Source organism: Sus scrofa, chromosome 6 (assembly GCF_054392235.1).
Source record: "Sus scrofa isolate SSC_HxYL_T2T_F1_AM1 chromosome 6, Sscrofa_HxYL_maternal_Yorkshire_Landrace_v2.0, whole genome shotgun sequence".
Lineage (NCBI taxonomy): Eukaryota > Metazoa > Chordata > Mammalia > Artiodactyla > Suidae > Sus > Sus scrofa.
In genome coordinates, this window is record NC_139388.1 from 60,844,995 (window position 1) to 60,865,577 (window position 20,583).

Here is a 20,583-nt window from a genome sequence, read left to right on the forward strand (position 1 = left end):
ACAAAGAGCCAAGTGTAAACCTGACATAAAGCATCATTTGCTGTATAAAATACACTTGTAGAATTCAAAATTATGTGCAAGTTATCTATAGGAAAAAAAAAAAAAAACCAAAATGCTTAAGAGCGGATTTAATGTGGATACATGAAAAACATCCCTGATGTTATTTTATCTCTGCAGCATTTAATTTGATATTAGATCTCTCTAGTTTGAACACTGATCTGCCTGACATAAAAGAACCCTGACAGTATTCTTGCAGCAAGAGGGAAGACGCTATAAAGTGCCCATGACATAATCCTCTTTAAAAAATGGAACTGATAGTCTAACTGTGCAGAGGAATTATGTGTCAGTCAAATGGGTAGAAATTGTGTCATGGCTTAGGCTGGACATCTGATGTGCTCCATGGAGATAGAAATGTACACAGAAGTCCCTGATGGTGTGTTAACCTTGGTGAGAACAGCTTCCTTCCCTCTTGAATTTAAAGAAGGACCTTTTCTTGGAAATTCTTTTTTTTTTTTTTTTTTTTTTTGTCTTTTTGCTATTTCTTGGGCCGCTCCCGTGGCATATGGAGGTTCCCAGGCTAGGGGTCGAATCGGAGCTGTAGCCGCCAGCCTACGCCAGAGCCATAGCAACGCAGGATCCGAGCCACATCTGCAACCTACATCACAGCTCACGGCAACACCGGATCGTTAACCCACTGAGCAAGGGCAGGGACCGAACCCGCAACCTCATGGTTCCTAGTCGGATTCGTTAACCACTGCACCACAACGGGAACTCCCCTTTTCTTGGAAATTCTTAATGTCATCCAAGCGGGATTCTTCCCTGTGCAAGGTCAGCAGGTTGGGAAGAGGAACTTCAGCCTCTTCCACGCATCAAATATACAGTGTGGGAGTTCCCATTGAGGTGCAGCAGAAACACATCCGACAAGTATCCATGAGGATTCAGGGTCAATCCCTGGCCTCGCTAAGCGGGTAGGGGATCCAGTGTTGCTGTGAGCTGTGGTTGTTGGTCACAGACGCAGCTCGGATCTGGCTTGGAGGTGGCTGTGGCTGTGGCTGGCAGTTGCAGGTCTGATTGAACCCCTCGCCTGGGAACCTCCATACACTGCGGTTCGGCCCTAAAAAGCATATATATGTGTGTATATATATACATGTGGGTGTGTGTGTATGATATATATATATATATATCATGTGGAGTTTACAGCTTTGTAAATCAACTGAAAAAAAATCACTTAATTCCATATTTCAAATGACAAAATTGTATGTGAATTATATATCAATACACTAGTTTATTTTTTGCCTGTGCCTGAAGCATGCAGAAGTTCCCAGGCCAGGGATTGAACTTACTCCACAGCAGTGACAACATCAGATCCCAAACCCAGAGTCACTAGTGAACTCCATTTCTATCTTATTTAAAACACTTTTTTTTTTTTTTTTTTGGTCTTTTTAGGGCTGCACTCCTGGCACATGGAGGTTCCCAGGCCAGGGCTCCAATAGGAGCTACAGCTGCCGGCCTACACCACAGCCACAGCAACGCCAGATCCGAGCCACGTCTGTGACCTACACCACAGCTCACGGCAACGCCGGATCCTTAACCCACTGAGCAAGCCCAGGGATCGAACCCGCATCCTTAGGGATCCTAGTCAGATTTGTTAATAGCTGAGCCACGGCAGGAACTCCAGTTCTTCTTTTAAACAAATTTTTTTTTTTACTTAATTATAGTTGAGTTACAATGTTGTGCCACTTTCTGATACACAGCAAAGTGATTCAGTTCTTTTTCTTTTAAAAAAAATTTATTATAATTGCTTTACAATGTTCTGTCAAGTTCTACTATATAGCAAAGTGGCCCAGTTACACATACATACGCATTTTTTCTCACATTATCCTCCATCATGTTCCATCACAAGCGACTGGATGTAGTTCCCTGTGCTACACAGCAGGATCTCATTGCTTATCCGCTCCAAATGCAATAGTCTGCTTCTACTGACCCCCGACTTCCGCTCCCTCCCCCTCCCTCTTGGCAACCCCAAGTCTGTTCTCCAGGTCCATGAGTTTGTTTCTTTTCCGTATATAGGTTTGTTTGTGCCAGATATTAGATTCCACATATGTGATATCATATGGTATTTGTCTTTCTCTGACTTACTTCACATAGTATGAGAATCTATAGGTCCATCCATGTTGCTGCAAATGGCATTACTTTGTTCTTTTTTTTATGGCTGAGTAGTCAGATCTTTTTCATGTTTTTTCCATTATGGTTTATTACAGGATATTGCATATAGTTCCCTGTACTATATAGTAGGCCCTTGTCATTCTGTAAATGACATTTCATGTCTTTTAATCCCAAATTCTCAATCTGTCCCTCCCCAATCCCCCTCCCTCCATGGCAACCACCAGTGTTCTCTGTGAGTCTGTTCCTTTTGTGTAGGTAAGTTCATTTCCTTTATATCTTTGATTCCAAATACATGTGAAATGAAACTGTATTTGTGTTTCTCTTTGACTTACTTCATGTACTATGATCACCTCTAGGTCTATTTTGCTGCAAACGATATTATTTCATTCTTTCTCATGGCTGAGAATTCAGTCATGAAAGACAGTAGAAACATCAAAGATAACCGATTACAGACATTATAACAAATAATGCAAAAAGTTAAAATATCGTGATAATTACCAAAATGTGACAGAGACATGAAATGACGCAATGCTCTTGGGAAAATGGTGCAAGGCAACGATCCCTGCAGGGTGGCCAGGAGCCCTCAATTTGCAAAAATGCGATTATCTGTGAAGGCAATAAAACAAAGTGCAATAAGGAGTTCCCACTGCAGTGCACTGGATAAAGGATCCGGGGTTGACACAGCTGTTGCACAACAGGATCGGGAGAATCTCTGCAGTGCCAGGACGTAGGTTCAATCCCCAGCCTGGCACGCTGGGTTACAGATTCAGCATTGCTGCAGCTGTGGCATAGGTTGCAACAGTGGGCTGCATCTGATCCTCGGCCGGGAAATCCATATGCGGCAGGGTGGACAAAAAAGATAAAAAAACAACACACCAGAGTTCCTGCAGTGGCACAGCGGGAAACGAATAGGATTAGGAACCACGAGGTTATGCGTTGGATCCCTGGCCTTGCTCAGCAGGTTAAGGATCCTTGCAGACACGGCTTGGATCCTGCACTGCTGTCACTGGGGTGTAGGTTGGCAGCTGCAGCTCGGGTTTGACCCCTAGCCTGGGAACCTCTCATATGCCTTGAGTGCAGCCCTAAAAAAACGAAAAACAAAAAACCACAAAACAACAACAACAACAAACAAAAACAGGCGTTCCTTGGTGGTATAGGGGGTTAAAGATCTGGTGTTGTCACTGAAGTGGTGAAGGCTCAATCCCTGACCTGGGAACTTCTGCAGCCAAGGGGGAAAAAAAAAAAAAAAAAACTTATTATGGTAGAAAATCAACTATGTGACTTATTCCTAATTTCCGTAACTTTTATTTGAAAATTTTAAGGGCTTTGGATAACTGCTGTCCTACTAGTAAATTTCTTAGTAATGTTTTATAAACATTACCACATATTAACTTTTATCAAACTAGTCTAAAAAATACTTTAGGCAATTTAGTTCAACAGTTTGTTACAAACATTTAAAACAATCATATTGTGCAATGAAGGCGTGTGTGCTGTAATAAAAGAAATACGGGAGTTCCCGTTGTGGCTCAGCGGTTAACGAACCCAACTAGGATCCATGAAGTTTCGGGTTTGACCCCTGGCCTCGCTCAGGGGGTTAAGGACACAGCATTGCCGTGAGCTGTGGGGTAGGTTGCAGAGGCGACTCGGATCCCACGTGGCTGTGACGGTGGCTGGCAGCTGTAGCTCCAATTTGACCCCTGTTCTGGGAACTTCCACATGCCGTGGATGTGGCCTTAAAAAGCAAAAAAAAGAAAAAAAAAAGAAAAAAAAAAGAAAGAAAGGTAAGTCTGGTATTTCCCAGAAATCAGGAATTTCAAGAGTAAACACCTAGTGTTTTCTCAGTCTCACTGGATTTTTGATATCTGACTAGTGACAGCTTTACCCTGAAGGACGACCACTTCCTACTGTGCCCATCTGGGCAAACTTTTTCCCTGAAGGATCCCTCCTGTAGTAAAAACTACAAGTTCAAAGTTCAAGCCGTACCAAGTAACCTCCAGCGAGCCAGTCACATTCCCTGTTTCTTCAAACCGTGTTTGGAACACCTTGGAATTCTCCCTTGTCCATCCAGAGAGCTGAAGTATATAACAAACGTTCTCATCAAACTTTAATGTTAAAATCAATCTAAATGATTTGCGTGGAGTTCCGCCCTTTTACAGTGAAATGGCCACAAATGCAAATTAGCAACAACACAAGTTTTGGAGGGTGATACACGAAATTTCAAGCGCCTCAAACAAAAATGTTTCCATTTATATATTCATTTTTCAAAGAAAACTCAGAAACACTGTTATTTTCACATGACTGTACTGAACAGCTCGAGAAAACTGAACCTGAATAATTCTGAAAATGTTCTAATATTTTTTGTCTACTCACCATATGCCCATTTTCCCATCATGTAAATCAAGAAGCAAACCATCAGACTTAAATGGACACAAAAGAAGAAGCAATCCATTCATATACTGCATACTCATGAGTGTGGAGCCGGCTGCAGGGAGTGCTTAAAAATAAACATTTCTGGAAGCTCCCTTCAGGCACAGTGGGTTAAGGACCCAGTGCAGCTGCAGCTGTGACACAGATTCCAACTGTGAAGCAGGTTCAATTGTGGCCCAGGAACTTCCACATGCAATGGGCGGAGCAAAAAACAAAAACAAAAACAAACCCAAGGTGGAGTCCCTTGCCTCCGGACAGCAAATCAAGACTTAATACAACGGCAGTTTCACCCTCCCCTGAATGCTACCTTAAACTAATCACTATCATTTACTGAACGCTAGTGAGATAATAAACAGGATAAGACTTCTGCCCGCCTTTCCCCCACAAGTGTAACCTTGCCTGAAACCAACTTTTTTTTCTTTTAAAAAATAACTTTTTCAAAATTAATTTTTTTTTCTTTTTAGGGCCACAACAGCAGCATATGGAAGTTCTTGGAGCTGTAGCGGCTGGCCTACACCACAGCCACATCACCGTAAGATCCAAGACTCATCTGTGACCTACACCACGGCTCATGGCAATGCCGGATCCTTAACCCACGGAGGAAGGCCACCAATCCAACCCACGTCCTCATGGATACTAGCTGAGTTCGTTTCTGCTGCAACACAACAGGAGTTGCCACAAATAGATTTTTTAATATCACCCAGTTTCTGCCTAAAAAAAGTTTTCCATATTGTACATAGTCTTGGAGCACCTCTATTTTTTTATGTGGGATGAGCTCAGTTTCTGTACATTCTATAAAACCAATTCGGTCCTTCAATTAGAAATCACCATTAAGTTTTATGCACTAATAGACATCAGAATCTGGAAGAAACTTGATAACCATCTGGATATTCTGGTATAGAGTGTAGACAGAACAAGTTAAATATAAATCATGGGTATATAATCCCTAAATTGAATGTTGTTTGATTCCATATTGGAAATAAATTGTTAGAGATGTTTTTCCACCATGACAACCTAATAGTGCATTGTACCAAGTAGCCGGATGGGGTCAAGACTGTGCTGCTAGAAGGAACAGCATTCATCCAGGGTCACAAAAATAGTGACTAAATTGTATTATTTACAATTGGAGAGGGAGTTCCCACCATGGCTCAGTGATTAATGAACCCAACTAGTAACCATGAGGTTTCAGGTTCGATCCCTGGCCTCGATCAGTGGGTTAAGGATCCAGCATTGCCGTGAGCTGTGGTGTATGTAGGTCACAGACGTGGCCTGGATCCTGAGTTGCTGTGGCTGTGGCGTAGGCCAGCAGCTACAGCTCTGCTTTGACCCCTAACCTGGGAACCTCCATTTGCAGTGGGTACAGCCCCCAAAAGACAAAAAAATAATAAAATAAAATAAAATAGGAGACATATAATACATTTTGGATAAAATAGTAGCAAAAATAGCAGCAGTTAAATGTGCATAATATGCACATGTATATTATGATTATTTTGATTGAATGTTCCTCTCAAGATAACTGCTCTCTCTTCAATTTTCAACGATAAAATTAATTTTTCATGGAGTTCCCATCATGGCTCAGTGGTTAACGAACCAATTAGTAACCATGAGGTTGCACATTCGATCCCTGGCCTTGCTCAGTGGGTCAAGAATCCAGCATTACTGTGGCTGTGGTGCAGGGCATCACCATAGCAGCAATTCGACCCCTAGCCTGGGAACTTCCATATGCCACATGTGTGGCCCTACTAAAAAAAAAAAAAAGAGGAAAAAAGCAAAAACCAAAGACCAAAACACACACACAAAAAAACGCTTTGCCATATTCAGAACATCTGTCATGTTCTATCCACTATGGATTATCTGATGACTGATGAGAAGTGAGTCCCAAGTAAAGGTTATTCCTATTCTTGGCATGTGTGGGCTTATTTCCAGAACGAATTCCTTGCCTAAAGCCCTGGTCACATGGATTTCTCATGTGGTGCAATGGGGGGGTTAAGGATCTGGCATTGTCACTGCAGTGGCTTTGGTTGTTGCTGTAGTGAGGGTTTGATCCCTGGCCCAGGAAGTTCCACATACCTCAGGTAAGGCCAAAAAGAAAAAAAAAGAAAAAAAAAAGAAAATTCACTTGATTTCTCTCCAGGATGACTTTTGCAATGAATCCGAAGACATGGACCCCACTAACACACTTGCTTAAATTCCCTCACCAATATGGACTACCTGATGGCATGTTAGATTTGAAAGTGCACTGAAGGATTTACCAGTCATTTTACTTGTATTGTTTCTCTACAGTATGAATTCTTTGGTAGACTTTAAGGTGTGAATTTTGACTAAAGACTTTGAGACAGTCATTGCATTTCTTTGATCTCTGTCCAGTGTGGAGCATCTGGTGGTTAAGGGAGGCTTTATCCCACACTCATGACTGTGCATGTTTCCTCCCACTATGAACTGCCCATGAATTTAAACTGTGAATTTTGAATGAAGACCTTCCCCACACATCACAATAATATAGCTTCCCCTCTGTGGTTATCATCTTCTGTGAGGTGATCATCCAGAGGTCTTTCTGTCTTCCGACACTCATTACTTTGGAAGGCTTTCTGTCGATTATGGATTTTCTGGTGACTTGAAAGAGTTGTTTTATGATGAAAGGCCTTGCCACACTCCTTACATTTGTAAGGTTTCTCTCCAGTGTGAATTCTATAATGACCGGTAAGGTTTTCTTTTCGATGAAAGACTCTGCCACATTCATCACATTTATAAGGTTTCTCATCGGTATGAATTCTCCGATGCAGTTGAAGTTTTCTATTTGTAAGAAAGTGTTTGCCACACGTGTCACATCTATATGGTTTAACTCCAGTATGGATGCTCTGATGTCGAGTAAGGAGTGAGCCACAATAAAAGGTTTTCTCACACTCTTTACATTTGTAAGGTTTCTCCCCAGTATGAATTCTCTGATGACCTGCAAGGGTTGATTTTTCTCTAAAAACCTTGCCGCACTCATTGCATTTGTAAGGTTTCTCTCCAGAATGAATTTTTTGATGGCGTTTGAGGCTGGTTTTTTGACCAAAGACCTTGCCACACTCATTACATTCATATGGTTTCTCTCCAGTATGAATTCTCTTATGCAGTGAAAGTTGTGAACTTGAAGTGAAGACGCTAAGACATACATCGCATTTGTGTAAGAGGATTGCCTGATGACGGCTGAGAAGTGAGCTCAAACTAAAACTTTTGCAACATTCGTTACACCTGTAAGGTTTCTCTCCAGTATGAACTCTCTGATGACCTGTAAGGTGTGATCTTCGACAAAAGACTTTGCCACACACGTCACACTGATGTGGTTTTGCACCTGTATGGATTCTCTGATGTTTTCTGAGCTGAGAGCCATAATAAAAGGATTTTCCACACTCACTGCATTTGTAAGGTTTCTCTCCGGTATGAATTCTCTGATGACTTGCAAGGTTTGCTTTCTCCCTAAAAACCTTACCACACTCATTACATTTGTATGGTTTCTCTCCAGTATGAGTTCTCTGATGAACTGCAAGGTTTGACTTTTGATTAAAAAGCCTACCACACTCACTACATTTATAAGGTTTCTCTCCAGTATGAATTCTCTGATGACTCGCGAGGTTTGCTTTTTCCCTGAAAACCTTGCCACACTCATTACATCTGTATGGTTTCTCTCCAGTATGAATCCTCTGATGTTTTGCAAGGGTTGACTTTTGATTAAAAAGTTTACCACATTCGTTACATTGATAAGGTTTCTCTCCAGTATGAGTTCTCTTATGAATTGAAAGTTGTGAGCTTGTAGGGAAGACCCTGACGCATACGTCACATTTATGTAGTATCTCTTCTATGTGGATTGCCAGATGATGGCTGAGAAGTGAGCTCAATCTAAAGCTTTCGCCACATTCATTACATGTGTAAGGTTTCTCTCCAGTATGAATCCTCTGATGACCTGTAAGGTGTGACCTTTGATGAAAGACCTTCCCACACACGAAAGACCTTCCCACACACGTCACACTGATGTGGTTTTGCACCTGTATGGATTCTCTGATGTTCTCTGAAGTGGGAGCCATAATAAAAGGATTTTCCACACCCATTACATGTGTAAGGTCTCTCTCCAGTATGAATTCTCTGATGAATTGCAAGGGTTGACTTTTGATTAAAAAGCTTATCACACTCACTACATTTATAAGGTTTCTCTCCAGCATGAATTCTCTGATGACTCGCAAGGTTTGCTTTTTCCCTGAAAACCCTGCCACACTCACTACATTGAAATGGTTTCTCTCCACTATGAGTCCTCTGATGACCTGTAAGGTGTGATCTTCGATGGAAGACTTTGCCACACACGTCACACTGATGTGGTTTTGCACCTGTATGGATTCTCTGATGTGCTCTGAGCTGGGAGTCATAATAAAAGAATTCCCCACACTCATTACATGTGTAAGGCTTCCCCCCAGTATGAATTCTCTGATGACTTGCAAGGTTTGCCTTTTCCCTAAAAACCTTGCCACACTCATTACATTTGTATGGTTTCTCCCCAGAATGAATCCTCTGACGATGAGTAAGGCTGATGTCTTTATTAAAGGCCTTGCCACATTCATTGCATTTGTAAGGTTTCTCTCTGGTATGAATTCTCTGATGAATTACGAGGTATGCATTTTGACTAACGGCTTTCCCACAAACATCACATTTATGTGGTTTCTCCCCTCTATGGATCATCTGATGTCTTCTGAGGCAGACTTCTTGAAGAAAGGCTTTGCCACACGCATCACATTTGTAAGGTCTTTCAGTGTGTGCTTCACGGTCTTGTGTCAGTACTGAAGGATGTATAAAATCATTCCCATTTGTATTAAAGGTCTTGGTTTGGACAACAGGAGAAACTGCTTGAGGTGGTAAAAATGAGGCACTACTATCAATATGCTTGGCAGATCAATTAAGTTCATTAATTTTCTCCGGACTATTACATAGGTGCAGTTCATCCCAAAAGCTTAACGGAAGCCTATTTCCAACAGGCTTGATTCCTGCAAGACTCCAACCATGTCCATCTCTCTTATCAGTGAGGTTTTCATTATGGCTTATGGGCATTCCTTTGTAATTTCTTACCTCATCTCTCTGCTGATACACAAAGTCATATATATTTTTCTCAATAACCCCGAGGTAAAAATGTTTCATTTCATTCTTTTCATGTCTTTCCAACATCACTGTCTGGAATACTCCTGTATCAGTGTTAGCTTTTAGTTGTAATTTCTGGATCACATGTGGATGAGAAATCCCTACAAGACATAACAAACCTTAATATACTATTCATTGCAATTAATTAATAAATGTTTCATGTTAAGTAAATATTACACTTAAGAAAACACTTACAAGGAGTTCCCATTGTGGCTCAGTGCTAACTAATCTGACTAGTATCCATGAGGACACAGGTGTGATCCCTGACCTCGCCCAGTGGGTTAAGGATCCAGTGTTGCCATGAGCTGTTGTGGAGGTTGCAGAAGCAGTTTGGATCCTGCACTGCTGTGGCCTTGGTGTAGGTCAGCAACTACAAAACTCCGATTTGACCCCTAGCCTGGAACTTCCAAATGCCATGAGCGTGGCCCTAAAAAGCCAAAGAAAGAAAGAAAGACAGACAGACAGACAGACAGATGCTTATGTCAAACAAGGCTAAGAAATTACCTACTATGATTTGTTAAATTTTAGAAACAGAAAAGCAAGTGGATTCTTTAATAAGGAAAAAATGATCCAAGGTAATTCTAGTAATTTTGGAGCACCTTAGTTTCAAACAAACTGGAACAAAAACAGACAAATGTCTATTAGCAATCAAAGAAAGTGTGTATCTCCACAACTCGCCCCAACACATGTAGCAAGTAAGAGTGGACACTCTGCTGTCTCAGAACTGAAGAGAAAAGAATACTATACTATACATATATTTTGCATACATACTATAAATAAATGATGAAGAACACATAATATATTGTCAAACTAAATAAACCAAGACTATTTTATCTAGTGAATAACCTAAATGAGTCTCAGTTAACAATGGGAAACAAATATAGTATAGAGAAAGCGAAGAATTTGAGAAAACAATTTAAAAAATATATTCACTAATTACCTCCTGTAACATAATGTACCCATGTGAAACAAAACATTCTCAAAGGCCGTGATGTGTAAATCAAAATGACGTAATAACATATGAAACACTCTGTGGATATACTAACAACAAATAAATACAACAATTTGCTACCTATACATTACCCTTCAATATCCAGTTCCTTGGCTCCAAAACATATGTGATCAAGGGAGAGCAATTTTTAACTTTATTAACAGGATCAGAAACAATGCTGTTGAGAGCAAATTCCAACAGAAAAGCATACATGATGCAGGAGTTCCCATCGTGGCTCAGTGGTTAACGAATCCGACTGGGAACCATGAGGTTGCAGGTTCCATCCCTGGCCTTGCTCAGTGGGTTACGGATCTGGCATTGCCGTGAGCTGTGGTGTAGGTCGCAGACGCAGCTGGGATCCCGCGTTGCTGTGGCTCTGGCGTAGGCCGGTGGCTACAGCTCCAATTCAACCCCTAGCCTGGGAACCTCCATATGCTGCGGGAGCAGCCCTAGAAAAGGCAAAAAGACAAAAAAAAAAAAAAAAAAAAAAAAAAAAAAAAGATATGATGCAAAGGAGTGTCTGAATAAACACGACAGCATTTTAATACCTCTTCTTATACAATAGTAACTTTTGAATCTCTGTCCACTGTCCCTTTTTCTAAGTAACAGTTACAGAAAATCCAACTACCTATCTGTATTAGAAACACCTCTGAAGAGTGTGATTAAAGCAGAAGAGATAGAATGTCTGAGGGGTATAAACAAGCAGACAGGGCTTGAGACAGCTCCACACAGGCTCTGAGGGACCAGAGGAATCAAAGAGCAGCCAGTATTCTCCCATCTTCTGATGAGGTCTTTTAAAAACATCAAATGGGGATGGAACTGGGAAAGGTTCAGTGATTAGAATCTGAAGGCACTGGGTATTATCTGTATGGCCTGAAAACAGAGCATCCAATGGAATCATGCCCTGAAGGAGAGTGGAGAGGGCAAGAGACCTCAATAACACAGCCTACTTCATGCTTCTCAAAGTCAAGCAACAACCAGTTCACGAGAGCCAGATGGCAAGTGCTGTGGGTCATGATAAAGACTTTGCCAGGAGTTCCCACCGTGGCTCAGTGCTACCGAACCTGACTAGGATCCATGAGGACGCAGGTTCAATCCCTAGCCTTGCTCAGTGGGTTAAGGATGTGGCGTGGCCGTGAGCTGTGGTATAGGTCACAGATGTGGCTTGGATCCCACGTTGCTGTAGCTGTGGCGTAGGCCGGCAGCTGTAGCTTGGATTCACCCCTAGTCTGGCAACTTCCATAGGCTGTGGATGTGGCCCTAAAAAGCAAAAACAAAACAAAACAAAAACCCACAAACTTTGCCTTTGTCTCTTTAGGAGCCCAGACCCACGGGAGGGTGAAGGAAACATTTTACACTGTTGAAGGACAGTGATAAGTTACAAAGAAGAAAAGCTTTCTCTCAATATTCACAATAATAAGTCAATTTCTGTATTTCCAAAGACCTCTCTAATGAGTGGAGTTCCCCAAACACTATATGCAAGCTTCCATTGCGCCCTTTCGAGCTATGATATGTCCCAAAGGCATCCATGTCACTCTCCACAGCTCAGGGCTCTTTCTCTTGCTAAAGTACATAAAACATTCAGATCCATCCCAGAAATCCCTCTGTATATGAAGGAAAAGTGATTTGCTGTGGCTTTTCCAGTTCTTTCTTAAGAGAAGCACTGAGGACATGGCCGGTAAATCTAGAAAAATAATGTAAAAACCCACCCACTGCCTTCCTCCTTCTGAATATACAGCAACAGTATAATATGCAGAAAAGTATCTCTAAATCTAAAACTCCTAAATCAAAAGCATACGGGGAGATGGGAGGTTCCTGATGCCACAGTGGGTTCAGGATCTGGAATGGTCACTGCTGTGACAGGGTTTTTCAATCCCTAGCCTGGGAAATTCTATCCCTGCCAAAGGTGGACTCCACCCCCCTAAAAAGCACCTGAGGAGAAAATGGTAACGTGAGCATATTCAGAGTTTGCCACCGAGCTTTATAAATACATTTAAGTTCTAGAACAACCCCTCATGTATCACAGAGAGGGCAGATCATCAAAGGAGAAGGTAATTTTAAACTCCTGATACCAAAGCATGAGGCTTTACATGCCTGAGTCGACAGGACCGTCAAGCACAAGAGGGTCTCCTGAGAGGCACACGAGGGAAAACGCAAAGATACCCAAGGGCAGATCCCGACTCCCAGAGGGAAGCGATGCTCACCCAGGGAGAGCAGGTTCCTGCAGGTCTCCAGCATCACGTCCCTGTACAAGGCCCTCTGGGCAGGGTCCAGGCAGGCCCACTCCTCCCAAGAGAACTCGATGGCCATGTCCTCCAAGGTCAACGGTGCCTGAAAGGAAAACCATTTCATCAAGAGCCCATGTGGAGAGTTTTTACATAAAATGAGAATAGGAAAGAGGGGCAAGGATCAATTCAGTTGAAGTATGTATCTGACAGATCCACACAAAGGTATTTAGAGCAATTTATGGGACTCTTTATTTTTTCTTTTTAAGGCCACACCTGCAGCATACGGATCTGAGCTGCATCTGCAACCTACACTGCAGCTTAAGGCCAACACTGGATCTTTCATCCACTGAGCAAGGCCGGGGATTGAACCCGTGTCCTTATGGATACTAGTTGGGTTCTCATTCCACTGAGCCAATGTAGCATGTGAAAGTTTGGGGGCCAGGAGTTCCTGTCGTGGCTCAGCGGAAACAAATCTGACTAGTGTCCATGAGGACACAGATTTGATCCCTGGCCTCACTCAGTGGGTTAAGGACCCAGTGTTGACATGAGCTGTGGTGTAGGTCACAGGCGCGGCTCGGATCCCGCGTTGCTGTGGCTATGGTGTAGGCCAGCAACTATAGCTCCTATTCGACCCTTAGCCTGGGAACCTCCATATGCCGCAGATGTGGCCCTAAAAAGACACACACACACACACACACACACAAGTTCTGGGGCCAGGGATTGAGCCTGTGCCACAGGAGCAACTGGAGCCACTATAGTAACAATACTGGATCCATAACACCGAGCCACAAGGGAGCTCCCACGGGCATCAAATTTTAATTCTTCATGCTTTTTCATAAAATTGTGGTATCATCTAATCAATGTGGACTTCTATATTGTGGACAATGCATGAAATACAAATACAATTCAACAATGGGTTATCTATATAGAAGGTATCTGAATACTTCCTACATACAAAGCATGACTCTAAATACCTTATAAATAAGACCTTTTTATGAACATCAAAGCTGAATGGAAAAACTCAACTCAGGTCAGGATGCTAAGAAATGACACTGAACTTGCAGAAATAAGCAGCTGAACTTGCAAGAACCTAAAGGTGCTTGGGCCGTGGAATTAAAACTAAAGAAGCACGGAGTTAAGTAACAGACACACCATTAAAGGTAGAGTGACAGAGGGTACATGGAGAAAACGTGAAAGAAGTTCAAGGTGAACAACATGGAAAGGCATAAAGGGTCATTGTACTTGTGGACACACACACACACAGAACATGTTAGTAATTCTATTACTACAGAAACCATTAACAGATTAGTGCAGGAAAAAATCCCAAGCTAAGGAATATATTTAAGGTATAATTTCAACTCCAAAAAGATATAAAACATAGTTATGAAATTATGATGTCTATTATCAAAACCAAAGACCCGCACATCCATGAACTCCTGGACACATACACAATCACACGATGTACGGAAGCGACAGGCGTTGTCTTGGGACGTGGTTTTACATGATTCTTTACATTACGTGAATCATCATTTTGGGGACAAAAAGTGCCAACAGTACTAAATGGTAGGACATGATAAAAACAGAATACTTTTACCCCAATCTCGACAACTGTATTCAAAAATATAAACACAGTAGTTCCTGTAGTCACTCAGCAGTAATGAACCCAACCAGTATCTATGAAGATGCTTCCATCCCTGGCCTCGCTCAGTGGGTTAAAGGATCCGGCGTTGCCATGAGCTGTGGTTTAGATGCTGTTCAGATCCCACGCTGCTGTGGCTGTGGTGTAGGCCAGTGGCTACAGTTCCAATTCGAACCCTAGCTTGGGAACTTCCATATGCCTTGGGGGTGCCCCTAAGGGGAAAAAAAAAAGACTAATAAATAAATAAATGAGTACAAGAGTTCCCACTGTGGTGCAACAGGATTGGCAGCATCTCTGGAGTGCTGGGATGCAGGTTGCACCCCCAGCTCGACACAGAGGGTCAAGGATCCAGTGTTGCCACAGCTGCAGAGTAGGTTGCAACTGTTGCTTGGATCTGATCAATGGTCTGGGAACTCCACATGCTCCATGTAGGCCGGCGGCTACAGCTCCGATTTGACCCTTAGCCTGGGAACCTCCATATGCCGCAGGAGCGGCCCAAGAAAATGGCAAAAAGACAGAAAAAAATAAATAAATAAAACAACTGTACCTACCACTCCACCCCAAAACAGCAGAAAAGACATTCTTCTCAAGCACATGTGAAACATTCTCCATGACAGACCACATCTTAGGTCAGAAAACAAATATTAACAAATGTAAGACTGAGATGATAAAATACATCTTTTTTTTTTTTTTTTTTTTTTTGTCTTCTTGTCCTTTAAGCCCGCACCTGCGGCATATGGAGGTTCCTAAGCTAGGGATCTGAGTGGAGCTGTAGCTGCTGGCCTACGCCACAGCCACAGCAATGCCAGATCTGAGCCACATCTTCGACCTACACCACAGCTCACGGCAATGCTTAACCTACTGAGTGAGGCCAGGGATCAAACCCACATCCTCATGGTTCCTAGTTGGATTCGTTTCTGCTGCGCCATGACGGGAACTCCAAAAATACCTTCTCTAAACACAATGAATGATACTGCCAATAAAGAGCAAGAGTTCCCTGGTGGTTCAGGGGGTTAAGAATCCAGAGTTCTCACTCCTGTATGCTGATTCTCTGGACCAGGAACTTACTCATGCTATGGACGCATGCGAGCACACACACAAGAAAAAAGAAAAGAGCAGCTGGAAAACAGTGTGTAAATTAATCACCTCATTTTTTTTTTTTTGGCTGTGCTTATGGCCAGGGATCAAATAGACACCACAGCAATGACCAGAGCCGCTACAGTGACAAAACCAAATCTTCAACCTCTTTAGCCATCAACGAACTCCCAACACCTCATTCTTAAAGAAATATTGGATCACAGAGAAAATTGCAAGGAAAACTATAAAAATGTATGAATGAAAATAGAAGTCCAACGTACTTCTATTTTTATCCATTGTGCCACAGAGCCTGAATGAATAAAAAATTAAAAAAAAAAAAACCCACAACATAACCAAAATTTATCACAGGCAGTTAAAGCTACACAAAAATAGAAGTTTATCCTGCTAAACGCTTACATCAAAGGGGAAAGATGCACACTCTGCACTACTGTTCAAGAAGGCACTGAGTGTCCCAGTCAATTATCCAAATTGAAAAAAAAAAGTAAAATTTTTTTTTTTTTTTTTTTTTTTTTTTTGCAGGTAACAAGGTCTTACACACACAAAGCAAAACAATTCCATGAGAAAAATCACTGCTTCAAAGAACATCTTATGGCATTCCCATCATAGCTTAGCAAAAACAAATCTGATTAGCATCCATGAGGACGCAGGTTCAATCCTGGGCCTTGCTCAGTGGGGTAAGGATCTGGTGTTGCCTCAAGCTTTGGTGTAGGTCATGTATGAGGCGCAGATCTGGCATTGCTATGGCTGTGGCATAAGCCAGCAGCTGAAGCTCTGATTTGACCCCGAGCCTGAGAACTTCCTATATGCCTCAGTGGCCCTGGAAAAAAAAAAAAAGAAGAAAAGAAAAAAAGAAATATTAGCCAAGCAAGAGAAAGATTTGTAATTTGTTCACTGAAAATGACTAAATGTTCTAAAGGAAGTCCATGGAGATACAAATAAATTAAGAGACATCCTGGAGTCAAGAATTGGAAAACTTACACTGTAAATCAACTATAATAAAAGAAGTTAAAAAAAATTGGACAGAATACTGTAAATCAATGGTAATGGAAAAAATAAAATAAAGAGAAATGGAAGACTTCCTATTTTTGGGGGGGAGGGTGTGCCCACACCCAGGGCATATGGAAGTTCCCAGACCAGGGATTTAATCCGAGCTGTAACTATGACCTACACTGCAGCTATAGGCAACACTGGATCCTTAACCCACTGCACCACAGGGGGAACTCTAGAAGACTTATTATTCTTTTTTTTGGTCTTTTTTTTAGGGTCACACCTGCGGCATATGGAGGTTCCTAGACTAGGGATCGAATTGGAGTTGTAGCTGCAGCCTACACCATAGCCGCAGCAACGTGGGATCTGAGCTGCATCTGCGACCTACACCACAGCTCACAGCAACACCAGATCCTTAACCCACTGAGCAAGGCCAGGGATGAAACCTTCATTCTCATGGATGCTAGTTGGCTTTGTTATCCCTGAGCCACAATGGGAACGCCAGAAGACTTATTAATCCCTATCAAAATTTCAGTGGCAATTTTAGCACGAACAGAAAAAAAAAATACGTGAAAACTCATACAGAATCTTTAAGGGACACCAAATAGCCCAAAAAAAAGTCTTGAAAAAAGAGAAGGTGGGCAGCATTTTTAGATTTCAAAACATACTACAAAGTAATCAAGAGGATGTGGCGTTCCCATCATGGCTCAGGGGTAATGAACTCAACTAATATCCATGAGGACGTGGGTTCAATCCCTGGCCTTGCTCAGTGGTTCAAGGATCCTGTGTTGCCATGAGCTGTAGTGTAGGTCGCAGAGGTGGCTTGCATCTGGCTTTGCTGTGGCTGTGGTAAAGGCTGCAAGCTACAGCTCTGATTCGATCCCTAGCCTGGGAACTTCCATATGCTACAGGTGCAGCCATAAAAAGACACACACACAAAAAAAGATGATATAATACCAGCGTAAACACATATACATAAGCCAATGCGACAGATCAGAAAACTCAGAAAGGATCCTTGGAATATACGGAAAATTTAATGACAAACAGTTGCCAAGACTAAATGAAGAGGAAAGGATAATTTTAATAAGAAATGGTGCTGTGGAATTCCCGCCATTCCTCAAAGGGCTGATGGGCAATGGATTGACAGCGACCCTGGAGCACTGGGACGCAGGCACAGCATCGCTTCAGCTGTGGTGTAGGCTGCAAGTGCAACTCAGATCTATCTCTGAGCACTTTATATGCCACAGGGTGGCCAAAAAAGGAAAAACAAACAAACAAACAAAAAACAAACAAACAAAAAAACAAAGAAAAGAAATGGTATTGAGAAACTAGATATCTACTTGCAAAAGAACGAAGCTGGAACCTTACCTGCATCAATTTTAAGCAATTTTGTATCACAGGATACAATCCACAGAGTAAAAACTTTCTTGGAGTCGCCATTGTGGCTCAGTGGTAACGAACCTGACTAATATCCTTGAGGACAAGGGTTTAATCCCTGGCCTTGCTCAGGGGTTAGGAACCGGCGCTGCCGTGAGCTGTGCTGTAGGTCGAAGACATGGCTCAGATGTGGCATTGCTGTGGCTGTGGCACAGGCCGATGGCTACAGCTCCGATTTGACGAGTAATCTGGGAACTTCCATATGCCACAAGCGCAGCCCTAAAAAGAGAAAGGAAAAAACAAACAAACAAAAAACAACCTCCAGCTTGAGGAATGGAAGTAATGAAAGTGATTTAAAGAATTTACAACTGTCAGAGATTTAGGCTGACTTCATAGTTTAAACTCAGTGATGACTAAAATACTCTCCAACACTTATATCTGTTTCTGAACTTTGCATTCCATTCCCCAACCATTAGGATTTAGAATCACTGACTCACACATTTAGTTTCATTAGCTTTAGAAAAAGAACAAATTGCCCCAACTGTTCTGATTTCCAGATTTTACCAGGTATTGTGCATATTATGACTTCTACATGAAGCTTCTTCATGCAGGTTTATGGAGAGAGGACAGTGCATCCAGGGGGGCTTCTAAATAATCCCTGCTGAGCAACAGCACTGACACCCCATCTCCAATCCACGGGTGTGAAGCCCCGCTCAGGACGATGTCCAGTGGGGCCTCGTCACAAGCTCCGGGTCACTGGGTCATGGGGATTGAATCTAAGTGGAGATGACAGACCCTGAGGGAAGGTGAGTGTGGAGAGAGGTGTCAGGCAGGATGCTTCAGAGTCAGACAAGATTCGTGAGTCCAAAGAAGGACAGAGTGATGAAATCAATAGAGACTACAACTTTACCTGAGAAACAGTCATTCCCAACTCCTTTTCTGTCTTCTTCCGCCCGTCCTGGGCCTCTTACTCAGGGAACACAAGTCTTTAGAGGTCAATCCTGAAAGCTGAAAACATGTGATTTTACACATAGGATCAACACCCCCTCCCTCCTGTGCCACAACCACACACACAGGGGAGAGCTCACCATGTGGAAGAGACAGGACTCTGCTGCCCACGGTCCCAGGAGGGATTCAGGACAGGAGACTCAGAGATCAAGAGGGGAGCTTACCCACCCTTTCTTCTCATCTCACACTCTCTTGAGATCAGGCTCCCCTCCTGGTGAGGCCCTCACCCACACTGCAGCTGTGGGCACCTCAGCTGGACCCCACAATCCCCTGCAGGTCACAGACCAGCCCTGCTCCATCCCCGTGCAGAGGAGAGCCCCTGCCCCCTCAGCCCAGATCCCAGCCCTCAGGATTGGGAGGACGCAGAGCCTTGCTGCTCAAGGATGGATCTGGACTGGAATCACCTGGGGCATCTCACAGATTATCAAATTTTAGCACCACACCGAGTATTTCAAGGGGAAGCTCTAGTCAACCAGCACAAAACATGCCTGCAGAATGTGTCAGCCATCTAAGGGGACCCCTGGCCGAACGCCACTCAGAGGAGGAAAGCCCATAACACTGCACATTCTTTCTTTTCCAGTTTTACTGAGGTACGATTCATGAATAAAAATGGTAAACATGTGAGGCATAGAATGTGATTATTTGACACAGGTATACACTCTGTCATAATTTTCAGAATCACGTAATTACACGTCCATCAACTTTCTGTGGTTAAGAACATTTATGATAGAACATTGTAAATCAACTATAACATTTTTTTTAAAAAAGTACATTTAAATGATATCTTTGGTAATTTTCAAGTATATAGGCACAGACTATGATTAAACATAGGAGTTCACATCACGGCTCAGTGGTGATGAAGCCGACTAGGATCCATGAGTACTCGGATTCAATCTCTGGCCTCGCTCAGTGGGTTAAGGATCTAGTGTTGCTGTGAGCTGAGGTGTGGGTTACAGATGCACCTCGGATCTGGCGTTACTGTGGCTGTGACATAGGGTGGCGGCTACAGCTCCAATTCCACCCCTAGCCTGGGAACTTCTATATGTTACAGGTGTGGCCCTAAAAAGAAAAAAAAAATTAAAAAAAAAGAAAAATCAAAGAGAAAAAGGAGTTCTCTTGTGGTGCATCAGGTTAAGGATCTGGCATTGTCACTGCTGTGGCTCAGGTTCAATCCCTGGCCCCGGAACTTCTAACATGCCTCAGGCAGTGCCAAATAAACCCCCAAACCAACCAACCCACCAACATCACTAGTCGCTAGGTGGGGAACGGATGCTGTGGGCCCACGCTCTATCGATTTCCTCAGGAAATTCTTGGGCCAGGAATTGAACCTGGGTCGCTGCAGATCCTTAACCCCTGAGCCACCATGGAACTCCTTAAAACACCATCTTTCATGAGTCTGAGCGATGGAAACTTCTCTATCAAGGCCAGATCACACTGATAACAAGGCAGGGAATTCCTCTTTTCCAGAAAAGTCACCGTACATTTATTAAAAATAC

At 42.7% G+C, this 20,583-nt stretch overlaps 1 protein-coding gene across 1 annotated transcript; it reads right to left on the bottom strand.

Annotated features, from left to right (window-relative positions):
• Window positions 1-1,770: 1,770 nt before the first annotated feature.
• On the bottom strand, window positions 1,771-8,684 carry LOC102163603 (uncharacterized). The gene has a single exon (XM_084965678.1). The coding sequence runs from the start codon at window positions 8,682-8,684 to the stop codon at window positions 7,083-7,085; it is 1,602 nt and encodes a 533-aa protein (XP_084821804.1). The 3' UTR covers window positions 1,771-7,082.
• Between the last annotated feature and the right edge of the window lie 11,899 nt (window positions 8,685-20,583).

Coding starts and splice junctions, on each gene's coding strand:
- LOC102163603 (XM_084965678.1), bottom strand. CDS start 8,684: ATGGGTGTGGAAAATCCTTTTATTATGGCTCCCACTTCAGAGAACATC.